The 18,630-nt window shown below is 40.3% G+C and overlaps 1 protein-coding gene across 4 annotated transcripts in view; it reads left to right on the top strand.

Moving 5' to 3' along the window:
- The window catches only part of ITPR2 (inositol 1,4,5-trisphosphate receptor type 2), a 271,134-nt gene that overhangs the window by 219,521 nt on the left and 32,983 nt on the right, over positions 1-18,630 (top strand). For all 4 annotated transcript variants that reach the window (XM_087765500.1, XM_087765499.1, XM_087765502.1 and 1 more), the window contains 7 exons: positions 2,066-2,173; positions 4,622-4,814; positions 7,644-7,769; positions 10,634-10,809; positions 12,122-12,286; positions 14,492-14,687; positions 16,786-16,878. In XM_087765500.1, coding sequence (XP_087621626.1) covers positions 2,066-2,173; positions 4,622-4,814; positions 7,644-7,769; positions 10,634-10,809; positions 12,122-12,286; positions 14,492-14,687; positions 16,786-16,878 — 1,057 coding nt within the window. The remainder of the gene's footprint in view (positions 1-2,065; positions 2,174-4,621; positions 4,815-7,643; positions 7,770-10,633; positions 10,810-12,121; positions 12,287-14,491; positions 14,688-16,785; positions 16,879-18,630) is intronic.

Here is an 18,630-nt window from a genome sequence, read left to right as displayed (position 1 = left end):
TCTGTTTGAGAAGGGATGGGAAAGATAGGGATTGTTTTAATTTAAAGAAGAGACAAATAAGAGAGGACGTGACAGTAGTGTACAGAATGATGAATGATACAGAGAAGGTGAATTGGGCACTCTTGCTTGCCCTTTTCCTAAGTACAGAAGCAGAGGGACATTCAATAAAGCTGAAAGGCGAAAATAGTAATACTGTTTAAAGGGAATTTTTAAGCAGTAACTACCTTGTTTCCACAAGCTCATCTTGTTTCTCCGTGATGCTAGAGCATCTATTGAGGGGAATGCAAAAGACGTCTAGAAAATGAATTCAGGTTGTCCTGCTAAGTAGATGTGGGCATACTGCGGAGACTACTGACTGGATCAGGTTGTGTGGCTTGTGTGAAGGAGAAGAACTAATTGGGTAGTCTTAAGGAACATTTTTAGTCTTAAAAATAAGAGGAAGTTGCGTAAGATATTAACAAGTGTAATGAGACTATCCAAACATTTGCTAGATAGAGCAAAAAAGTAACTGTTCAAGGCAGAAATCTATTATTGATGGAAAGAATATTGCTCTGCAGTTGACCCGCATGTGGTTTTTTGCATGTCTCCCTGGATATCTGCTTGTGACCCTTTTATAAAAGGCTGATGTTCTGCCACATTGGCTCGGGGCTCTACTGTCAGGGCCAAGCAGGCTGCTGTCCATGAGGAGGTTGTAGGAAGTACATTTGTTCTTCCTGAATATTCCTTTCTGGTATTTTCTTGCTTTTGGATATTCCATTTATTATTTGTCTTTAATTAATAAGTTTGTATCAAGATCCAGAAGAAAATTTATTTTGATCAGTAGATTCTAGGGAGCTTAAATAAAGAGAGTAAATGGTCTATGTCTCTCTCCCCTCCCCATTCTTAGATAAAAAGGGGATGGTAAGACATGCAAATAGCTTATAAATGAGTGAGATCACTTTCTGGTGAGATTATTGCAATATCTGTTTAGATCCATTGTTACTTTTAGACTTGATCCCTGACACTCTTCTTGTAGCTTTGCAATTATTTTATAATCCCTCACCATACTGTGTTATTTCATGTAGTACAATCCTAATCTACCTGTGGTGATGATCACTTCAAGCCTAGTTCCTGTGGTCATTTTGAGCGCTGTGCCTGCCTCGATTCTAATGTCTGTGTCTAGTCTGTTGTGGTAATAGTCAGTGTAGTGATTAATGCCTGGATCACGTCTGCAACATAGCCTTTCCTTTCCTGCCTCAGTTTCCTCCACCTTAAAATAGGTGAAACACTTCAGAGTTTCTGGATGAAAACCACTCACTATGACATAGGGAAAACTGGATTTTTAGTAGTCATGCCTTGTAGTTAGGTCTTTGTTTCTCACTGACCTAAGGGACATCATGAATGCATTTGCTGACATTCTCAGTATTAAACTCTGTGCAGCTATCAAGCATTTAAAATATTTACTATTCAACAAGAACAGATGTATTTTAGGAATCATGTAAAGTATATAATTTGTAAAAGTTTGTAGGAGATAACATATTTGTGTCTTTGTGTGTGTACGTATGTGCTATGTATATAAACTGTACAGTTAAAAACGTATTTGCCTGCCACTGCAGTCCAGCTGCCTCTGAAATAGTTACGCATGTTATCTTGGCAGCCCTGAAATACCAACCTACAACATGGTGAAGAACAGTTTAGCCATTTGGAATCACAGAGAAAATTTAATTGTAAATGTAATTACCTAGTCAGAGGTATGCAAATTTTGTGTCTAAACTTAAGTGAAAAAAAGCATTCAGTCTAATTTTTTGGTATTTGTCAAAAGCCCTCCAAAAACCATCTAGGCTGCAGGCTAAGCTACCTTTCATAAGTCTCAGCTGAAGACTTGATGCTGACTTTTAAAGACTAAATTATTTCTATTGTTCTCAAGTAATTACTTTTTTGTTGTTATCTGTGGAAAGAGCCCCACTGGGTTGAGCATGTACGTATATGGAGGTGGGGGGAAGGAGGATTTGTGTTAGTTAAGTGGAGATGATTAACCTGAAAACATAGCAGCAGGACATAAATCAGATCTTTTTTCTTTTTCTAGTTGGCTCGTCACAATAAAACATTGCAACAGATGCTGAAGCCAGGGTCAGATCCAGATGAAGGAGATGAAGCCTTGAGGTATTATGCCAATCATACGGCACAGATAGAGGTAAAGAATTACTCACTACAAGATTGAATATGAGACAAGTTTGCATCTTGTGCATGGTGTATCACCTCTTCTTAAGCTTCTAAACAGCAAAGCTTATTCAAATGGTGCAGATTATTTATGAGCAGGAGAAGGTTGAATAATTTGCTTTTGGCTATGGGAGAAAAAGGAATGCATCTATGTTAAAAGCGGCTCCAAGTAATCATTTTACAGTAGCTTTCCTTTCTGTTACCAAATATGTTGTGTTAGGGAAGTAACGACTGTGGATAGTAGCTGTGTCATGAAGTCAAGAATAATCTTGTATGGTACGTCACTCAAATAAATAATCGTGAGTTTCAAAGCCAGTGATGCTAACTGATCAAATTAAAAGCCTGGCTGCAGTACAAAGAGGTTTTGAAGTGGTGTAGACATTCAGTATGGCTTTTGTTTAAAAGACCAAGGCTTGGCCTGGTTCATCAGTTCTGTTCTCTATTTTAAACTTTACCCCTGCCATGCACTGGATTTAGATCAAGATCCACGGAGGTGTTTAGGTTCTTAAGTCTTATATCAGTTCCTGTGCTCTCACACATTTCATGGGATTATAGGCATCAAGATAGGAGTTAGGCACTGTAGTATCTCTAGTCCTTAGTGACTTTGTAAGGAGAAGAATTTCTGTGGTACAAAGGCAGCTGTTGTGAGAGACTGCAGAAAGAAGAGGCACTTGGCGCTCTCTCAGAAATGCTGTATCAAGTCCAAAAGTGGCTAAGTATGAAAACTGCACAGCATAGTTACACACAGGCCCAGCCTGAAGCTGAGCCAATAATTTTACCTTCAGCGGGCTCCCAGGCTCCATCAACATTGGACCTGAGCTTGCGTGCGTAGGGAGCCGTCTAACGCAAGTGCCTTGGGTACATATTGTCCTGGCTGCCATCAAGACAGGCCATGGCTGGGTCCTTCTCTGTTTCCCACCATCCTTTCTGCCTGATCACATTATCCCGCCACAGGATAGATGGAAGCTCCATGGCTGTGGTTGTCCAGAGGGCAGCTTGGTGCTCCTCTTAACATATTTTAATACTTTGGGTGCTCCTGAGGTATCTTCTAGCAATTAGCAGTCAAATTATCTGGGAAGGTTGTAAATTTAGGCTTTAAACAAGCATTGTGGTCTGCTATTATGTGGCCAATAGCTTCTTCCTGGTGTAGTTTCTGAAATCTCCTAAAACCTCATGGCTGAAAAGCCTGTTCCTCGAGCAGATATGGAGGCCTCTATGCTCAGGGAGGCTTTTTGAATGTCATTCTGCAGAGCAGTACACGCAGCCAGCCTCTTCATTTGAGTCCCTGGTGGAATTGAAGATGTGCCGTCAGCTTCCTTCACTCGCCCTACCAGGTTAGCTACTGGTCACATAGTCCCATTGCACAACTGCTGGCCTGAGACACGAGTATTTACTTAGGACACTTCAAAATAGCGTGTTCAAATTTCACATAGTGCACATGCTCATGGGCGGCAGACACGAGCATAATTATCCTTCATCTCTAACGCAAATATGCTTGAATATGTTACTCTTAAAAATGGCTCAAGACAGGTGGGGTTTTAGTATGTTCACATAATAAATATGAATTTACAGAGAGAAAGGAGGATTCTTGAATGCAGGACTGTGACTGGAAAAATGAAACTCAACCCAGCATTGCTGCTACATCAAATGGATGTTGCTGGTCTTTCACTGAAAGCAGACCTAGACCTGTTTGGCACTTCAGATATAGCTCCTTTATATCAGGGTATCTCATTTGTTTGTTTTGAAAGTCAAATAGTGGGTTCTTTTTCACTGGTGGCTGTACATAGGCCTAAGAGTCAAGATGAGTTTTCTACCCATTTCTCTATTACTAGTAATGCAGAGGCCATGATCAGAGTGGGGAAGCAATTTTGATGACAGTGTAGTGAGATGGAATAAAATCTAGCTCACTCAACGATAACTCGGTAGGCCCTGAAATGCAAACAAAACCTTGGTTTTTGCCAAGTAAGCAGATAAAGACTGACAAGATATGGGTGCTGTCTGAGTAACAAGGTGCTATTTTTGCATGTTCACCTTCACAACTTATCTCAGCATAGAAATAGACTCAAGGTGAGAAAAGAATTTCGTAATCCAAGCAGAAAGCCCCTGAACTTCGGCACTGTTTACTGGGGGAGACTTGTTTCAATTTATTGCAAAATTGAAGCATTCTGAATTAGAACATTTTTTATATTTGGGGGAAGTTTGGACCTAGGTTTTGCTTGAGACATATACTTGCCACCTTATTTTCAGGCAGGCTTTTGAAGATAGAAAAGCAGTTTTAGGATTGATTGGTTCAACTTCATTGTAATGTTCAAATAATTTATGCATTAATTCATAAATAAAAGGGGAGCTGTGAACAAGAAAAGATATTACAAAATGGTTGGAAAGTCACTGATCCTGAAAAAATTGTGCATTTTCTTTATAGATTGTTCGCCACGATAGAACAATGGAACAAATCGTCTTCCCTGTCCCCAATATTTGTGAATTCCTCACTCGGGAATCCAAAAGTAGGGTATTCAATACAACAGAGAGAGATGAACAAGGGAGCAAAGTCAATGACTTTTTCCAACAGACAGAGGATCTGTACAACGAGATGAAATGGCAAAAGAAAATTCGGAGTAAGTATTGCAATTTCAAAAAATAGCTTAATTATGCTAAAACCCTGCTTTTAAGCCTTTAGATTTTTCATTTTAATAATACACTTTTCTCTGTTCACTCCGATACTGCAACAGGAGAAACTGTTCAGGGCTTGAGAGTGTAGGCCAGCAGAGTGTAGGTCAGCCAAGACACTTGCATGCCACCATAAAAGAGGCATAATATGGAGCAGTTAGTAATATAAGTAATGTGTTCAAGATGATGTTTTGGACTCCAGAAGTTAAATTGAGGGATGGATGAACTGGGTGTAGTTCCACTAAACTCAATAGAGTTGCACCTAATTAAGCCAAGGCCCCTAATATTTAACAAAAACATGTGTAGCTGCATATTTGAGGTTTGCAGATTCCGAAAAGATCATTAAAAAAACTTGTAAATGTCAGTCACTTAAAAACATCTCTCACCAGAACCTCAGCTGCTTTAAATCTGCCTGACTCCCATGGAGTCAGTTCCCCTTTGCCAGTTCACATCAGTCTCACTTGACTAAGCTGCAGTGTGTCCCAGCCTGTTAGCCCGTACTGGTGTATGTCCTGTGGTAGTGGGAGAGGCATACATACCACCTTCAGCCGCTTGCAGATCTGACAGGCACGATCAAGATCATGGGGGAAGGATCAAAGCAGGGACCCGAAGAGGAGGTGCAGTGAAGCCAGGTACCCTGAGTTTCTTGTTCAGTTCACTGGTGGGCATTACAGCCGCCGGCCCTCGCCAGAAATGGGGGTGCTGCCACTGCCAGTGTCCTGGGGATGGGAAGCCCCTGCGAGCTCAGCCACTGTCAACTCTGCCCTTTGCTTTTGGAGCAGAGAATCAAGGCTGCAAACTAATTAAGCATCCACAGTATCCTTGAGGGATAAGGAAGAAAGTTGTATTATATATGTGTGTATATATATATATAAAAATACACGAGAGTGATTGCTTCATTCACTGCTAAAATGTAGATGCCATTGGGGTGGCACACATGAGCTACTCACAGCAGCATTATGCAATCGATTAGGAAGAAAGTGAAGAATAGCATCTATGGTCAGAGCAGCAGGGAGTTTGGATAGTCAAAGCAATATGGTTTAATGTAGCATCCTTAACGTGATGGAAACATGAATGTTGGTTGCAGTTTTTATGAATGTCAATTCCCAGGCGATAATTTTCAGAGGCAGTAGTGAGTTTTCAGTGTGAATCCTATCAGCCCAGGTCTGCTTCCCTTGGCGGCACTGTAAGAACTTGTCTGTACTGATAAACTGACCAGACTAGAAGTTGAAAAATAAATTATTCCAGAATAACTCCCTATCTGCACAGTCTATTTGGGAATAAAAGTCACTATATTGTAGAAAAATTACTCTAGTAACAAAATAATATCTGTGTTTTTTGCTTAAGAAACACAAATAAAAGAGCCCAACCCTACACTTACATAGACCAGACCTGCCTAATGCTATAAGCAAAGAAAATTGGTTTATTTTTATTCAGAACAGAAATTCCTCAATTCCTTTCATCAGTGGAATGGCCCACGAGTCTCCATGTGGTTTTTTATTTGAAAAGATAATACAGGTTGAGGCTCGGTTCATTCTTTAGCCAAGTGTCTGTTAGCATGCAGTCTGCATTGCTTAAATTGACACATGTCATTTGCAGTGGCTCCAAATGTTTAAATCTCAGCAGCCAACAGCATAAGATTATCACAATGAAATCTGAATATTTACCTAATCACAATTAAAGTCTATTTAGATTAAGCCTGAGACAGTCATATGCAGCTGAAGGAGTCTACTATTTATAAAAAGTTAGCTGGGTGCAGGCAAGTCAAGAATATGCTCTGCATACTTGCAGAAGGCTCTCAGTACTTTAAAATCTAATTAATAGGAATGCATCATCTTCAAATAAACCTCTCTGGCTAGAAATTTTTTCACACCATTGCACATAGCATCTTGTTTTAAATGTTCATTTAAATGTATTGTAGTGTAGTCATATATATGAAGTGCTTGCCAGGGTCTTAGTGCCCTCTGATCTTGTTCCTAGCCTTTTTGCTGAATCGTTTATGTGACTCTGGACACAAAATCTTAACCCTGTTTTGCCCTATTTCCCTTTTTAGTCTTTTCTAACTAGGTTATAGGTTCTTTGGGATATAGGCTCTTTCTGTGTATTTGTACAGCACTTCACATATGGAGATCCTGGCTTCATTTGAGTCCTTTTAAGCAGGAGTACAGAGCTGTTTGTCAGCAGGTAACCTTGGACGTCTGAGCATCATGCAGGAAGTAGTCAGCTTTCACAGAACCAAATCCCAGTCAGACCAAATTTTTCCTGTTCCCCAAAGGAGATCAAGATGTATTTAGTTTGACAGAGGTGGGGAAAATAGCGCCGTTCTGCAACCTTGCCTATTCCGACGTTCTTTGAATAATGTCATCGATGTAGTTGGTCCAAATGGGTCATCTGGATGACCTGTTCTGGGTCTTCTGGTTGACTAGCATGCAAAGTGCTAAAATCTATTTGTTTGCTTGATTTTGTGTCTCAATGCACAGAGGCTACAGTTTCAGAGGCAGGTAAAAAGACTCCTTTGCAAAAGATCCAGTCCTAAAATCTTAGCAGAGGCAAAACTCCGATATATAATAGAATGTATTGGGATCTTTGGATTAAAAGCTCTGCTTGAAACTATGTTTTATGGCAAACCTATGTTTAATATTTGTCTATTTCAGTTAATTTTAAAGATCTGCATATTTTCTTCATTAATCTGTAGTTTTTAATTCCCTTGAGGCCATTACTGATTGAGTTCCTGCCTGCTTTCATTTCATTGATCACTGCTCTTCTCCCCTTTCTAGATAATCCACCCCTGTTTTGGTTCTCCAGACACATCTCTCTCTGGGGGAGCATTTCCTTCAACCTTGCTGTATTCATCAATTTAGCAGTTGCTCTGTTCTACCCCTTTGGAGATGATGGAGATGAAGGCAAGTAGAGTTTGTTTTTGTTTTTCCTTTTGATTTTAGATGCTTTGAATTCTAAGGTAACAGTTATATAAAACTGCATCTTCAGGTATGCTCATATCTGCAGAAGCCATTTAGTATCTTCTATGTAGGTACCAGATGTTGTCTGAAATGTGGTAGTTGATCTTCTGTGTGTCACATGTCCCATGCAACGTGAAGTAAAATGGACAGAACAGAGCTGCTAAGCTGAAGATTATCTAGATGATCTGAGCTAATTCTTTTTCTTTTTTTTTTTTTTTATATTGCCATATTGCAGTGTACTACTGCACACATTCAGTTACAGCTTCTGAGCTAAGGAAGGATTCCTGGCAGCAGAGGGACAGAGATTCCTTAAAACTGATCATTTTGAATGACTTGCAGTCTTAAAAACATATGGAATGGAATGATTTGAAAACTATCTTGTTGGGTTTTGACTGTTTTGTTTGTTGAGTTAAAAGGACGTAATTGTTACAGAGGATAAATGCGTTATATAAAAATACACTTAAAATCTAGGATTCTGCCTCTGCTTCATCACATGTCACAGGAAATACAGCAAATAATAAATTTCATTAAATAAATGCAGCAGACTAGTGGGAGGCCTCTTTGAATCCAAAACAAGCTTAATTGGGATAAAGGAGACTAAATAGTCCAGAATACTGGTAATGGGAGTAGAGCCATGCACCTCTGGGTCTTTGATTCATGTCCAGTGCAGTCAGTAATGTGACTGCAAGTCACCTCTGTCTGATGGCATGTGAACTGGTCTGGTGGAAGCAGTCCAGCTTCTAGTAGATACATGTGCTTTTCACAAACACCAGAGTTGGCACCAGCAGACATTCCTGTTGGCTGGCTAAACACAAAGGCAGCAGATTAAAGTATACTGGCATGGAGACCACGTTGCCCTCTCACCCCGCGGGGTGGTCTCTGCAGGTCACGGCACAGGCATCTCCGCAGCCTGGCATAGCAAAGTTTGCAGGGCTATGCTGTGGAAAAGGGAAGCGTTTGTACTTAGTGCTTTCCTGTTTGTAAACTGAAGAGTCGCTCGGAGTGCACGCACATTAGAGCCCATGCAGGATGAGAGGAGAAATAAAGAGTTAAAAATAAACCTTTTAAGCTGCTAAATTTTAGGTAATTTATACTCATGGAAAACCTCTGGTCTGCAATCAGTAGGTATTAATACTTATTTTGAACTGCAGATTTATATAGTATTAGTTTAAGTGGCCCCGGTAATCCAGCGATTTCAGTGATAGCGCATTTCAGGATTCCAGTTCCTAGTGCTTGTAAAAGCAAAAGCGATTCCTGAGCAATAAACAATAGGTGTGGCTGAATGGGATTAGCAGGTCATGAGGCAGCCTGCTTACTTCCACCCTCCCCCTCCACCAAAACCTGATCTGACAGCCGGAGTTTGTCTCCCATTTTTCCCCTTTACCTTGCGTAAATTCCCCCATACTCAGAGAGACGTCTGAGGTGCCTGGCCTGATCTAATCAGCCTAAGAATGCTGCCTTTCAGTAGATTTCTGCAGTTCTTACATCATATGACATAAGCAAAATTGTGCTCCAGATGAGGACTCCTTGCCTCCAGTGTGCATGTCGGCACACATTACTGGTGTGGGTCCTGCGACGTGAAATTGTTTGACCAGCAGTAGGGAAGAAGGAGAAATGATTTGTTAAAGAAACAGAGTGCTTTGGCCTCACCTTTCAGATCCACTTGGAAGTTATTTTTTAGGATCCGTTCAAAGTTTCCAAATCTGGTTGGCGAAGAAACTGACAGAGCTGGCCTTGAACCTCCTGCCAAGGATATAAACACTCCTGAACTTTGGAAAAGTTCGGATGCCATCTGAATGTTGAGGCTAGGGCCCCATCTCATTGTTTTCTAATCCCACTGATGCTGCTCAGCTGTGTATCTGTTGCCAAAGAGATAGCATGATTTCTATTGTGAGTCTAGCTAAATTTTCTATTCCCTTCTCCCCCATCGCTGACCTCTCAGTTCATCTGATAACAATAGAAGTCAGTGTACAAGTGTGACGGTGCCCTGAGATCTGAATGTGCTTTTTATATCACAGCAACATGGTGTGTTTCCAGGGCTTTAAGCAGAGGAGAGAGGGGAAAATAGGGGCATCGCTCAAAACTCGGGGAAAGCCTGGAGCCAGCATCTTGCAGAGCGGCAAAGAGACTGACTCTGAAGGCAGTGGCTTACATGCCCGCCGGAGCTCAGCAAGACCCGGGACCCGCTGCCTCCCCAGGAGCAAGGCACAGCTATTCAGCTGCTCTCGGCAATGCAGATGCTGCCTGTTCCTGCCGAAGTCCCCGTGGCTGCCTCCTGCTGCGGCAAGTGCCTTGCTCCCGTGCAGAGGCGGAGGCTCCCGCTGAACACCCGCAGCTGTTCAGAAGAAAGCTGCTTTTCTAAAACCGGGGCGCTTTGGTGCTGTTGGGGATCGAAACGTGACACTGCAGCGCGGTGCCACTTGCTGCGCCGCCCCAAGGACCGGCTATTTCTGTAGCTGAGCAATCATGGAATTAGACTGGAGGAGCCCTAATGATCCCTGCAGAAGGGAGCTGATTAGTAGCTTGCTCCAGGAGAAGGGTAAACTGTTTCATCTCTGAGCACTCCTTGGATTTTAATGGAAATTTCATTAGTTGCTCTTATTATTACCTGTGCAAAAATCAACAATGCTATGACAATAATAGTTCTTACTGCAATTAAGGCAAGTTGTGGTCAGCAGTTGTGATGCATGAACCGCGCTTTTTGTTAGCTATATTGGCAAAGGAATTGATCTTCTGGATCTATTTCTTGGTGAAAAATGGACTCTCCAATGATGCCTTTCTCAAATCTCCTTTTCTCCTCTATACAGGCACGCTCTCTCCGTTGTTTTCCCTCCTCCTTTGGATAGCAGTGGCGTTTTGCACAGCAATGCTGTTTTTCATCTCCAAGCCTGTTGGTATTCGACCCTTTTTGGTGTCTGTTATTCTCAGGTCTATATATACTATAGGGCTCGGTCCTACCTTGATACTTCTTGGTGCTGCTAATGTAAGTACTTAAAAAGCAAGCAGAATTTCCCGTTCAGCAGAAGCAGAGATATTAAGGGTCTCCTATTAAAAAAAGCCTTTGATTAGAGCTGTGCAAAAAACTTCTTTTTCTGGTTCACTGGTTAAGCCAAAAAAATAAATCATTTTCAGTCATCCTGAAACAGCAGTATCAGCAAAATGGGAAGCTCAGAAAAAAGCTGGTTTGGTTTTGTGCATATGCAAATATTTTTAAAATAAAAACAATATGGAATTTAAAGAAATAGTGCCAAATAAGGGGTATAAAATTTGCAGTTTCTTATGTTAAAAGAATAATTTTTTCTACCAATATGCTCAGCAAAATTGACGTAAATTTGTGAGATGTTTCTGTGAGATTAAATATATTTTTGAGAAGAAAAAAGTTTTTTAAATTAAAAATTCTCTCAGCCCTTTTCCAGATCTCTTAACTCAGACATGAGTAAGTTTGCGTGTTTACTGAGTTTGGTAAGATATGCAGTCATGCTCACAAGTCATCTATTTAGATTTCTGCCTGACTGCTACAGCCCTAATTCACCTTAGCACCAGGCAGCAAAGTATTGGGCTATTTGCCACCAGTTCTGTGAGAATTTCACGTACTTAAAACTACCCAGACATATAGTCAAAGCTAAAGGCAAGTAAGCAGCGCTTGCCCATGTCAAATTTGTGAAAGAGAAAAACATGTTGAGTCCTCATTGCTTGTCCTGGACTACCAAACAGATTAGGTTAGCCCCTTTCGTATTTACTTCTGCATCGCTGTTCATGTGCAGGCAAAGCTCAGGAGCAATGAAGAATCTGATGCTGTTGCTTAAATGATATACTATTTTTTTTTAGGGATTTTATATAGAAAAACATGACCTGAAGGAAATGGTAGATCTCACACACACCCCACACACTTTCTGTTGTGTTACTGTTGTTCTCTTTGTAGTAGCATGCCCAACTGCTCTTACGTGGTCTTGGGTCTAAACTCAAAACTGTTAGGAATTCACTCCCCAGTTGTTTTTTTAATGCCTTATGACATTAATCTTGCCCTACCTACTCACTAATGTTATAGAAATAAATCACAATGCAGTGAGGCACACCGCAGTGTTAGAGGGGGGGACGTACTTCCACTTACTCTCCTGGGCTCGTTCCCAGTGTACCTTGGGAGCTGGATTTCTCTCATCTCACTCCAGCTATCTAAAAGTAGAGCATTTAGTCAAAGCAACCTATCTAGACTTTTTGCACGCTGCAGCAATGCAAACAATAAATAACAGGATTTTTCTGATGGAATAAACCTAGCTTTTGTTACCCGCCCACAGCTTTGTAACAAAATAGTGTTTCTGGTGAGCTTTGTTGGGAACCGTGGAACTTTTACCCGTGGCTACAGAGCGGTCATCATGGACATGGCTTTTCTCTATCACGTAGCATATGTCCTCGTCTGCATGCTGGGCCTCTGTGTGCATGAATTCTTCTATAGTTTCCTGGTAAGTATGTGCTTCTGTGGAGGGGAAAAGTTTGCAAAAATAGAAAATACCGTTACCCATGCAGCTGTCTTCAATTTCTTCCTGACAATCAAGCCAAATCATGTGTATTTTTAGCATGCCGTTGTGTTGCTGCCCTTAGGAGCTGCCGTTTTCATTAGAACCTGTTTCTTTGGGGACTTATTTTATCTGTGTTAGAGTTGAAAGTTTGCTCATTTCTTTTCAGACAATCATCATACGGCCCACTCCTTTCTCCTGCCCTTCCCCAGCACACATATATTCTGTGTACATTGTTCCTGTGTCTAGTGTCAGTCATAATCTCTTTGGGACAGCAGTTGTCCACTGGTGTCTGCATCATACTTATACCAAAGGATCCCATTCCTCAGTTCATCTTGCAGCCCTAATAAAAAAAAAAAAAAAAATATATATATATATATATATATATATGTTGCTTGGGAAATAGGGTCGGCATGCCTCTGGTGTAGCAGGAAGATTCATCACTTTAAATGTATCCCACTTTCATTTTCTTTTGTTGCCATTACCCAGATGGAATGCCTTTTTATAATATGATACAGGTGCAATGAAAATGAATCATACAAAATTACGCTAAACTCAGCTAACTGCTCCCTTCATGCTGAATAGCAGTAAAAGGTGTTTCACTGCTCTTGTTTTCTAATCCTTTTGCTTTATACTGGAGCGTGTGAAACTTGTAGGGAGACTGACTAAATTGTGATCATTTACAGGGGTTCACTTCCCTGTTGTCGTATTTCTCTCAGCTTCCTGAAGAGTGGTGAGCTCCCAGCCTTTCACAGAGGTGTGTTAAGCACACGAAAATTTTCAGGGATTCAGTCCTTACTCTGGTAGAGCTCCTGTTGAAGTCAGGTTTTCCAGATCTTGACGTTAAAGGCAGCTTCAAAGTTTGGACAGATTTCAAAGGAGCCAAGATTTTATGGCTGTAGCTGCAGGACACTTTTCAAATGGGTGTTACTTCCCTGCTTAAAAAATGCACAGCACATTATGTGTTATTCCTTCAATGAGTATGGTGATCTCTACTTTAAAATACTTCGCAAAGTGCCAAGTAGTTTAAGAAACATTTTATATACTTACTTTTTTCAGTGACTGCTATTGACAAATGTCCATGATTCATGGTTGTTGTAATTGTCCACATTCCCAAGTTACTTCCAGGTGTTCACTTTGTAGTGGAAATATTCTAAACCCTTATATTTTTTCCTCATTTTAAGCTTTGTCTTGTACAGAATGAATGATAACTGTCTTTCCTCTTTCTTCCTTTATTATTAATCCTTTCACAAGGCTGTGGATTTCAGATCTTGTGAATTGTGACTAATACCTTCTTCTGTGGACCATTTTGATAAATCATAGTGTGTCACTTTATATCTGTAATCTGTGTGTTTTGAAGTGGAAATACATGCATTATAGATAAGGTCCAAAGCACCATAGAACATCAATAGAATTGCAAGAGAAAAAAAGCTATAGTTTCCTGAAAAGCTCTTAGCACGTTTAATTGCTATTTTAGGCCTTTGACATTTAAAGCAGTATTATCTTAATGTATACTTTTCTTTAAAGTTAAATACCAGGAAAGCACATAGTGTAGGGTAAAGAAGAATAGAAGTTTCTAGTTTTATACAAACAGTGCAATGAATTTAACTTTGTCCTAAAAAGAGATGGCTCTGATCCTTGTACATGTGAGTGACTTTTAAATGATGCCATGAGCTCAAAGGAACAGTTAACAAACATGTAATTACTTGCATACATGAATGCATTTTTGAGTTGCAGCCCATGCATGTTTATCAGATGGGAGATAACATGAAAAATTAATTTGTAGATGTAGATCCATAGTATGAAGACTCTGTTTTTTAATTTTAATCTAGACTGGTTTTGAACATGGGGAAACAATGGATCTTGTTGGTAACCGTTACCCACATCTTGATCAGGCTCATATATTATATACGCTTTGTGGCTTTGGATTTTGCTGTAATCTATCTTAAATTTTAAAGTTCTGTGCTAGATTTTCTCCTCCTATAAGCATGCCCAGCTCCCACTGAAATCAATGTGAATTGTGTGTTTATGAAGCTGAGAATTCAGAACATGACTAGATGTATGTTTCAGTAGTTCAGATTGTTTTCCTATGTAGCATCTATATATTGCCTCATTTGTATTAATTTTTCCTCTACTCTCTGCTTTTCCCAGCTGTTTGATCTGGTGTACAGAGAAGAGACTTTGCTAAATGTGATAAAAAGTGTTACCCGGAATGGTCGTTCCATTATCCTCACTGCAGTGCTAGCACTCATCTTAGTTTATCTCTTCTCCATCATTGGGTTCCTCTTCTTGAAAGATGACTTCATCATGGAGGTCGACAGATTGAAAATCAGGACCCCTGTTGCAGGTACTGGTTCTTATATTAAAATTTGCTTCTGACATATACCTTTTCTGTCTGTCTAACCTAACTTTCCTCTAAGGAAATTTAATTTTTTTATTTGTATCTGTGGTAGCAGAACTAACTCTGTATACCTTAGGACTAAATGAAGTCTCTGGGTCAAATCTAATGTGTAGGGTTGTTTTAGGCTAGATTTATCTGTTGAAATACTAAAATCTAACACTCACAGTTGATTTATTACATGTTCTTTTCTAACTCATGCTAATATAAAAAAAACCCAAACCACAACTATTATTTCCTAAGCATTTGGAAGAGCAACTCAAAGTGGATTCTATTGGTTCTCTACCCACCTTAAAACCAGCTCATAGTATTTTCTGTGTACTGCATGAGGCACGTGATCTTAACATGTTCAGTAGATGTATTTATTTGATTACTTTTTAAGCTTCATCCAGCAGAAATTTATTACAGAATCCAAACTACTGCTGATAGGAGATTTCCTGGAGCATCTTTTAAATTCCACGTGTATTTCACGAACATCACCGTTAGTGTGTAATCCTGGCTTCAGTAAAATCACTGGGAGGTTTTTAACCAGTTTTAAAAAGGCCGGGGTTTCAACTTTCTGGAATGAAAGATTGTACCAATGTGGATAGAGAGTTAGAGACTTGCTTTGCTAGAAAAAAAAGCCACTTCTGGTCTGTTGAGATCTTTGTATGTGCTGCCAACCAGCCTGCTTGGGAGCATGGGCAGAGAAGTAACTGTCTGCATAGAAATACCTGAGAATAGCTTGTGATTAAATTCACAGAGGCATGATTTTCCCAAATGCTGAGCTCTTCAGACCTGTACACAAGCACAGAACAACTAGTGGGGTCCACCCCAGACTGTGTGCGCTCTGTGTCTGCCAGCTTTTTCCTAAACTTGTTATTTCAGGACCTAAAGCACACAAACAAGGCAAAGCTCATTCAAGACTCATGGGCGTGGTGTAATCATGTAGCTGTTTTGATACCCTATGAAAAAAAAAAAAAGGAACCTGATGGATTTCTTTAACACACCTTGCTTTTTGCCACTGATCATTTTAAAAGGGCTAAGTTGGCTTATGTGTGACTTAGCATTCATTTTTGGGACAGAACTTACAATGTGAAGTTTCCTTTGAAAGATAATTGTGGCCATCGTAGAAGAACAGATGCGAGGCTACACGCAGCACTGGTCTGGTCCAGTGCAGCAGCTCCTGTGTGTTTGTGTTTCTTCTCTTGGGTTCTTGGCAGATTTTTGTGGTATGGGTATGTTCTTGCTGGCTTTATACATTGCCATTCCTGATCAAAAACTCATGAAGAAAATATGCTGACGATATACTGATGGAACATTATGCATCCCAAGACAAGTGCTTTAAATTTTTTCTTCATAAAGCAGCACAAAGAGAAAGTCAGAGCGGATGTTTTCTGTGTTACACAGATTGTCTTAGACTGTTACTTTGGTTGTATGATTTTGCCTTCATTTTTTTTCTCCTTAAACCTTTTTGTATCTCTGATTTGAAATGCAGAAAATTGTTGAAGATGCACAAGATAAAATTGGTTTGATAAAATCAAGCTGATGTACACATTTACCCACTTTGGGAATGTTAAATTAGTGTTTTACACAAACCCATACATATTTACAAATGAGTACCAAACTGTGTTATAATCCTTGAAAACTCTTAAATATTCTGCATTCAGGATAACTGAACATCAGCTTGGTGTCCTTCTTGTCAGCTTTTGTGAATAATTTATCTAATGGTTTTAAAACTGACATTATTTTCATATTTGACAGTTGTTTCTTGCTTTGAATATATTTTGTTCTAACCAGAAGTAGCAGCATTTGATGTAGATTCATTAATTTCAGGAGATGAAATGGGAATAGCTGTGATATACAGTAAATATAAAACTGTGGTTTTGATCCTTGTGATTGCTTTGAGCTGTTGAGGCAGACTGAGGAAGGAGGAATTGGTGGTATAATTTGTTCTGCTTTTTCTTCTCAACTTTTCAAATCAGTGATTCACTTCTAGAAAATAACGATTTAAAACTTTGTATCAATGCAGTATCTGCCTTTTGTCCATATCCTGCTTTTTCCACAGGTATTGGTGAAGTCCCCACTACAACCCTCACATCAATGGTGGGAGCCTGTGCAAAAGAGAACTGTTCCACAAGCATCCCAATTATTAACCCAGGTTAGTACAAAAGTTCCCCCAAACTGACGGTCAGTTAGAAGAGAGGGATTTACGTGTTATTATTGCGGAGACTTTTCCTAGTGTGAGAAGTGATGATTGTTGTTGTAAGTCAGAAGCGCTCAACTTCTGCAAGTCTTGGAGCTTGGTTGGCAGCTTGCCTTTAATATGAGTACTTCCTACACCTGATTTCCAATTGCATTGACATTAATTTTGTTACTAAAAGAGCTTGCTGAATTGTTATGCTTTAACGTACAGGTTGCTTCTTTCCAGCTGACTTTGCTGAGAGAAAAAGCTTGCTGCTTACCTGCAGCATGCTCACCTGCACACACGGAGCTGCTATTAGATCCATTTAGGGCCACATAAGTTGATTTTAATGGCGTAGCATGTATCAGCAAGCTTTTGTGTGTACTTTTTACATGCTTCTAGGCCAAGGTTGTAGTGTAGCCAGAAGACCTAAGAGCCCAGATCCAGGATCAAGACATTACTATGTCTTAACGAGTTACTGTGGCTCAGCTAAGAATGAGCAGCAGTCCATCTGTGCATTCTTAGCTTGTGGCAAATGCAAGGAAATGCAGACTGTTGCAAGCCTTTCTTGTGATAGCCAAGTTATGTTGCTTTGTGCTTGTGGCAAGTGAAGAGCTTAATTGCTCTGGTTCAGCAGATGAGTCCACCTGTTTTTGCTTTGATACCTGCATTATGAATCTGATCTATAGTTCAGAAGGACCCTGTCAACTTTAAACACGCTCAGTTAAAATAAAAGGTGTGACCAGTGTGTCCTGCTGGGACAGTTACCAGATACCAGTTACCAGATATTGGGTCAGGAAGGGATTTTTCCTAGATCAAGCTGACAGAGTGCTTTGCCCTCTTCTGTAGTTTGAGGCTACAAGGTCACTCGGGACTTTTGTTGGCCAAATGCACTGCTAGACAGGGACTTTTGGTGGTGGTGCTACTTCATCTGTCCTGCTCTCTTCCTGTGGCACGGTCCAGTTGTGGCGGTTGGTCTTCCACTACAGATGTTAGGTCTGTTTTAGTGTGTTGTGGCCTTTGCAGTGTGGGTGTGTGCACAGCGGATGGTCTACAAGCTTAAAATATTTACTGCCACAGTTGCCTGCGGTTGCTGGGGGCTGAAACTGAGGACATAAGCAGTCCCTTCCTATCCTGTGTTCCAGTACAACACTGTTTTGCGTGCTTTATTCTTCCACTACTAATTTTTGAGTTTTTAGGATCAAGGGTGTTGGGGAGAGGGCTATAAAAGTAGGCTTTCTCTCCCCAGCTGGTGTGTAAACAGGCCTCATAAACAACATGGGAAGCTGTCTGACTAGATAGAGAAAACTGTCTAAGCTACTGGCAAAGCTGCTGCATTCAAAAAGTAATCAATCAGTCAGAAGAGATGCAGTGTGGCTTTTGCCAAGCTCTTGAAATGATAGAAATCTCACATTTCTTATTGTTTGCATACTGTTTCTTTAAAATTAAACAATAATGGAAGTGGGCTATGCAAAACAGCTAAGTGCACTGTCACTTAATCTTGGAGAAGCTTTATTAATCCAGTAACATTAAAAAAACACCATTCAGCAAGAACAGTTTTGCTGGTCTTAGCCGGTGAATCACCTGTCAAAAAGTAGTGCTCTGCATTCAGTCTTCTCCTGAGATGGATCTCTCTTCCGGCAAAAGCGCGAGCACAGTGGAATGCAAAGGCAGTTCAGCCTGAGATTTGGTGGGATTCACATTGTAGCAGCATGAAGAAGTCCACAG

Source organism: Nipponia nippon, unplaced genomic scaffold (assembly GCF_047370975.1).
Source record: "Nipponia nippon isolate SJK-2023a ecotype South Korea unplaced genomic scaffold, ASM4737097v1 scaffold_3, whole genome shotgun sequence".
NCBI lineage: Eukaryota > Metazoa > Chordata > Aves > Pelecaniformes > Threskiornithidae > Nipponia > Nipponia nippon.
This window is presented reverse-complemented; position numbering and strand designations above follow the sequence as displayed.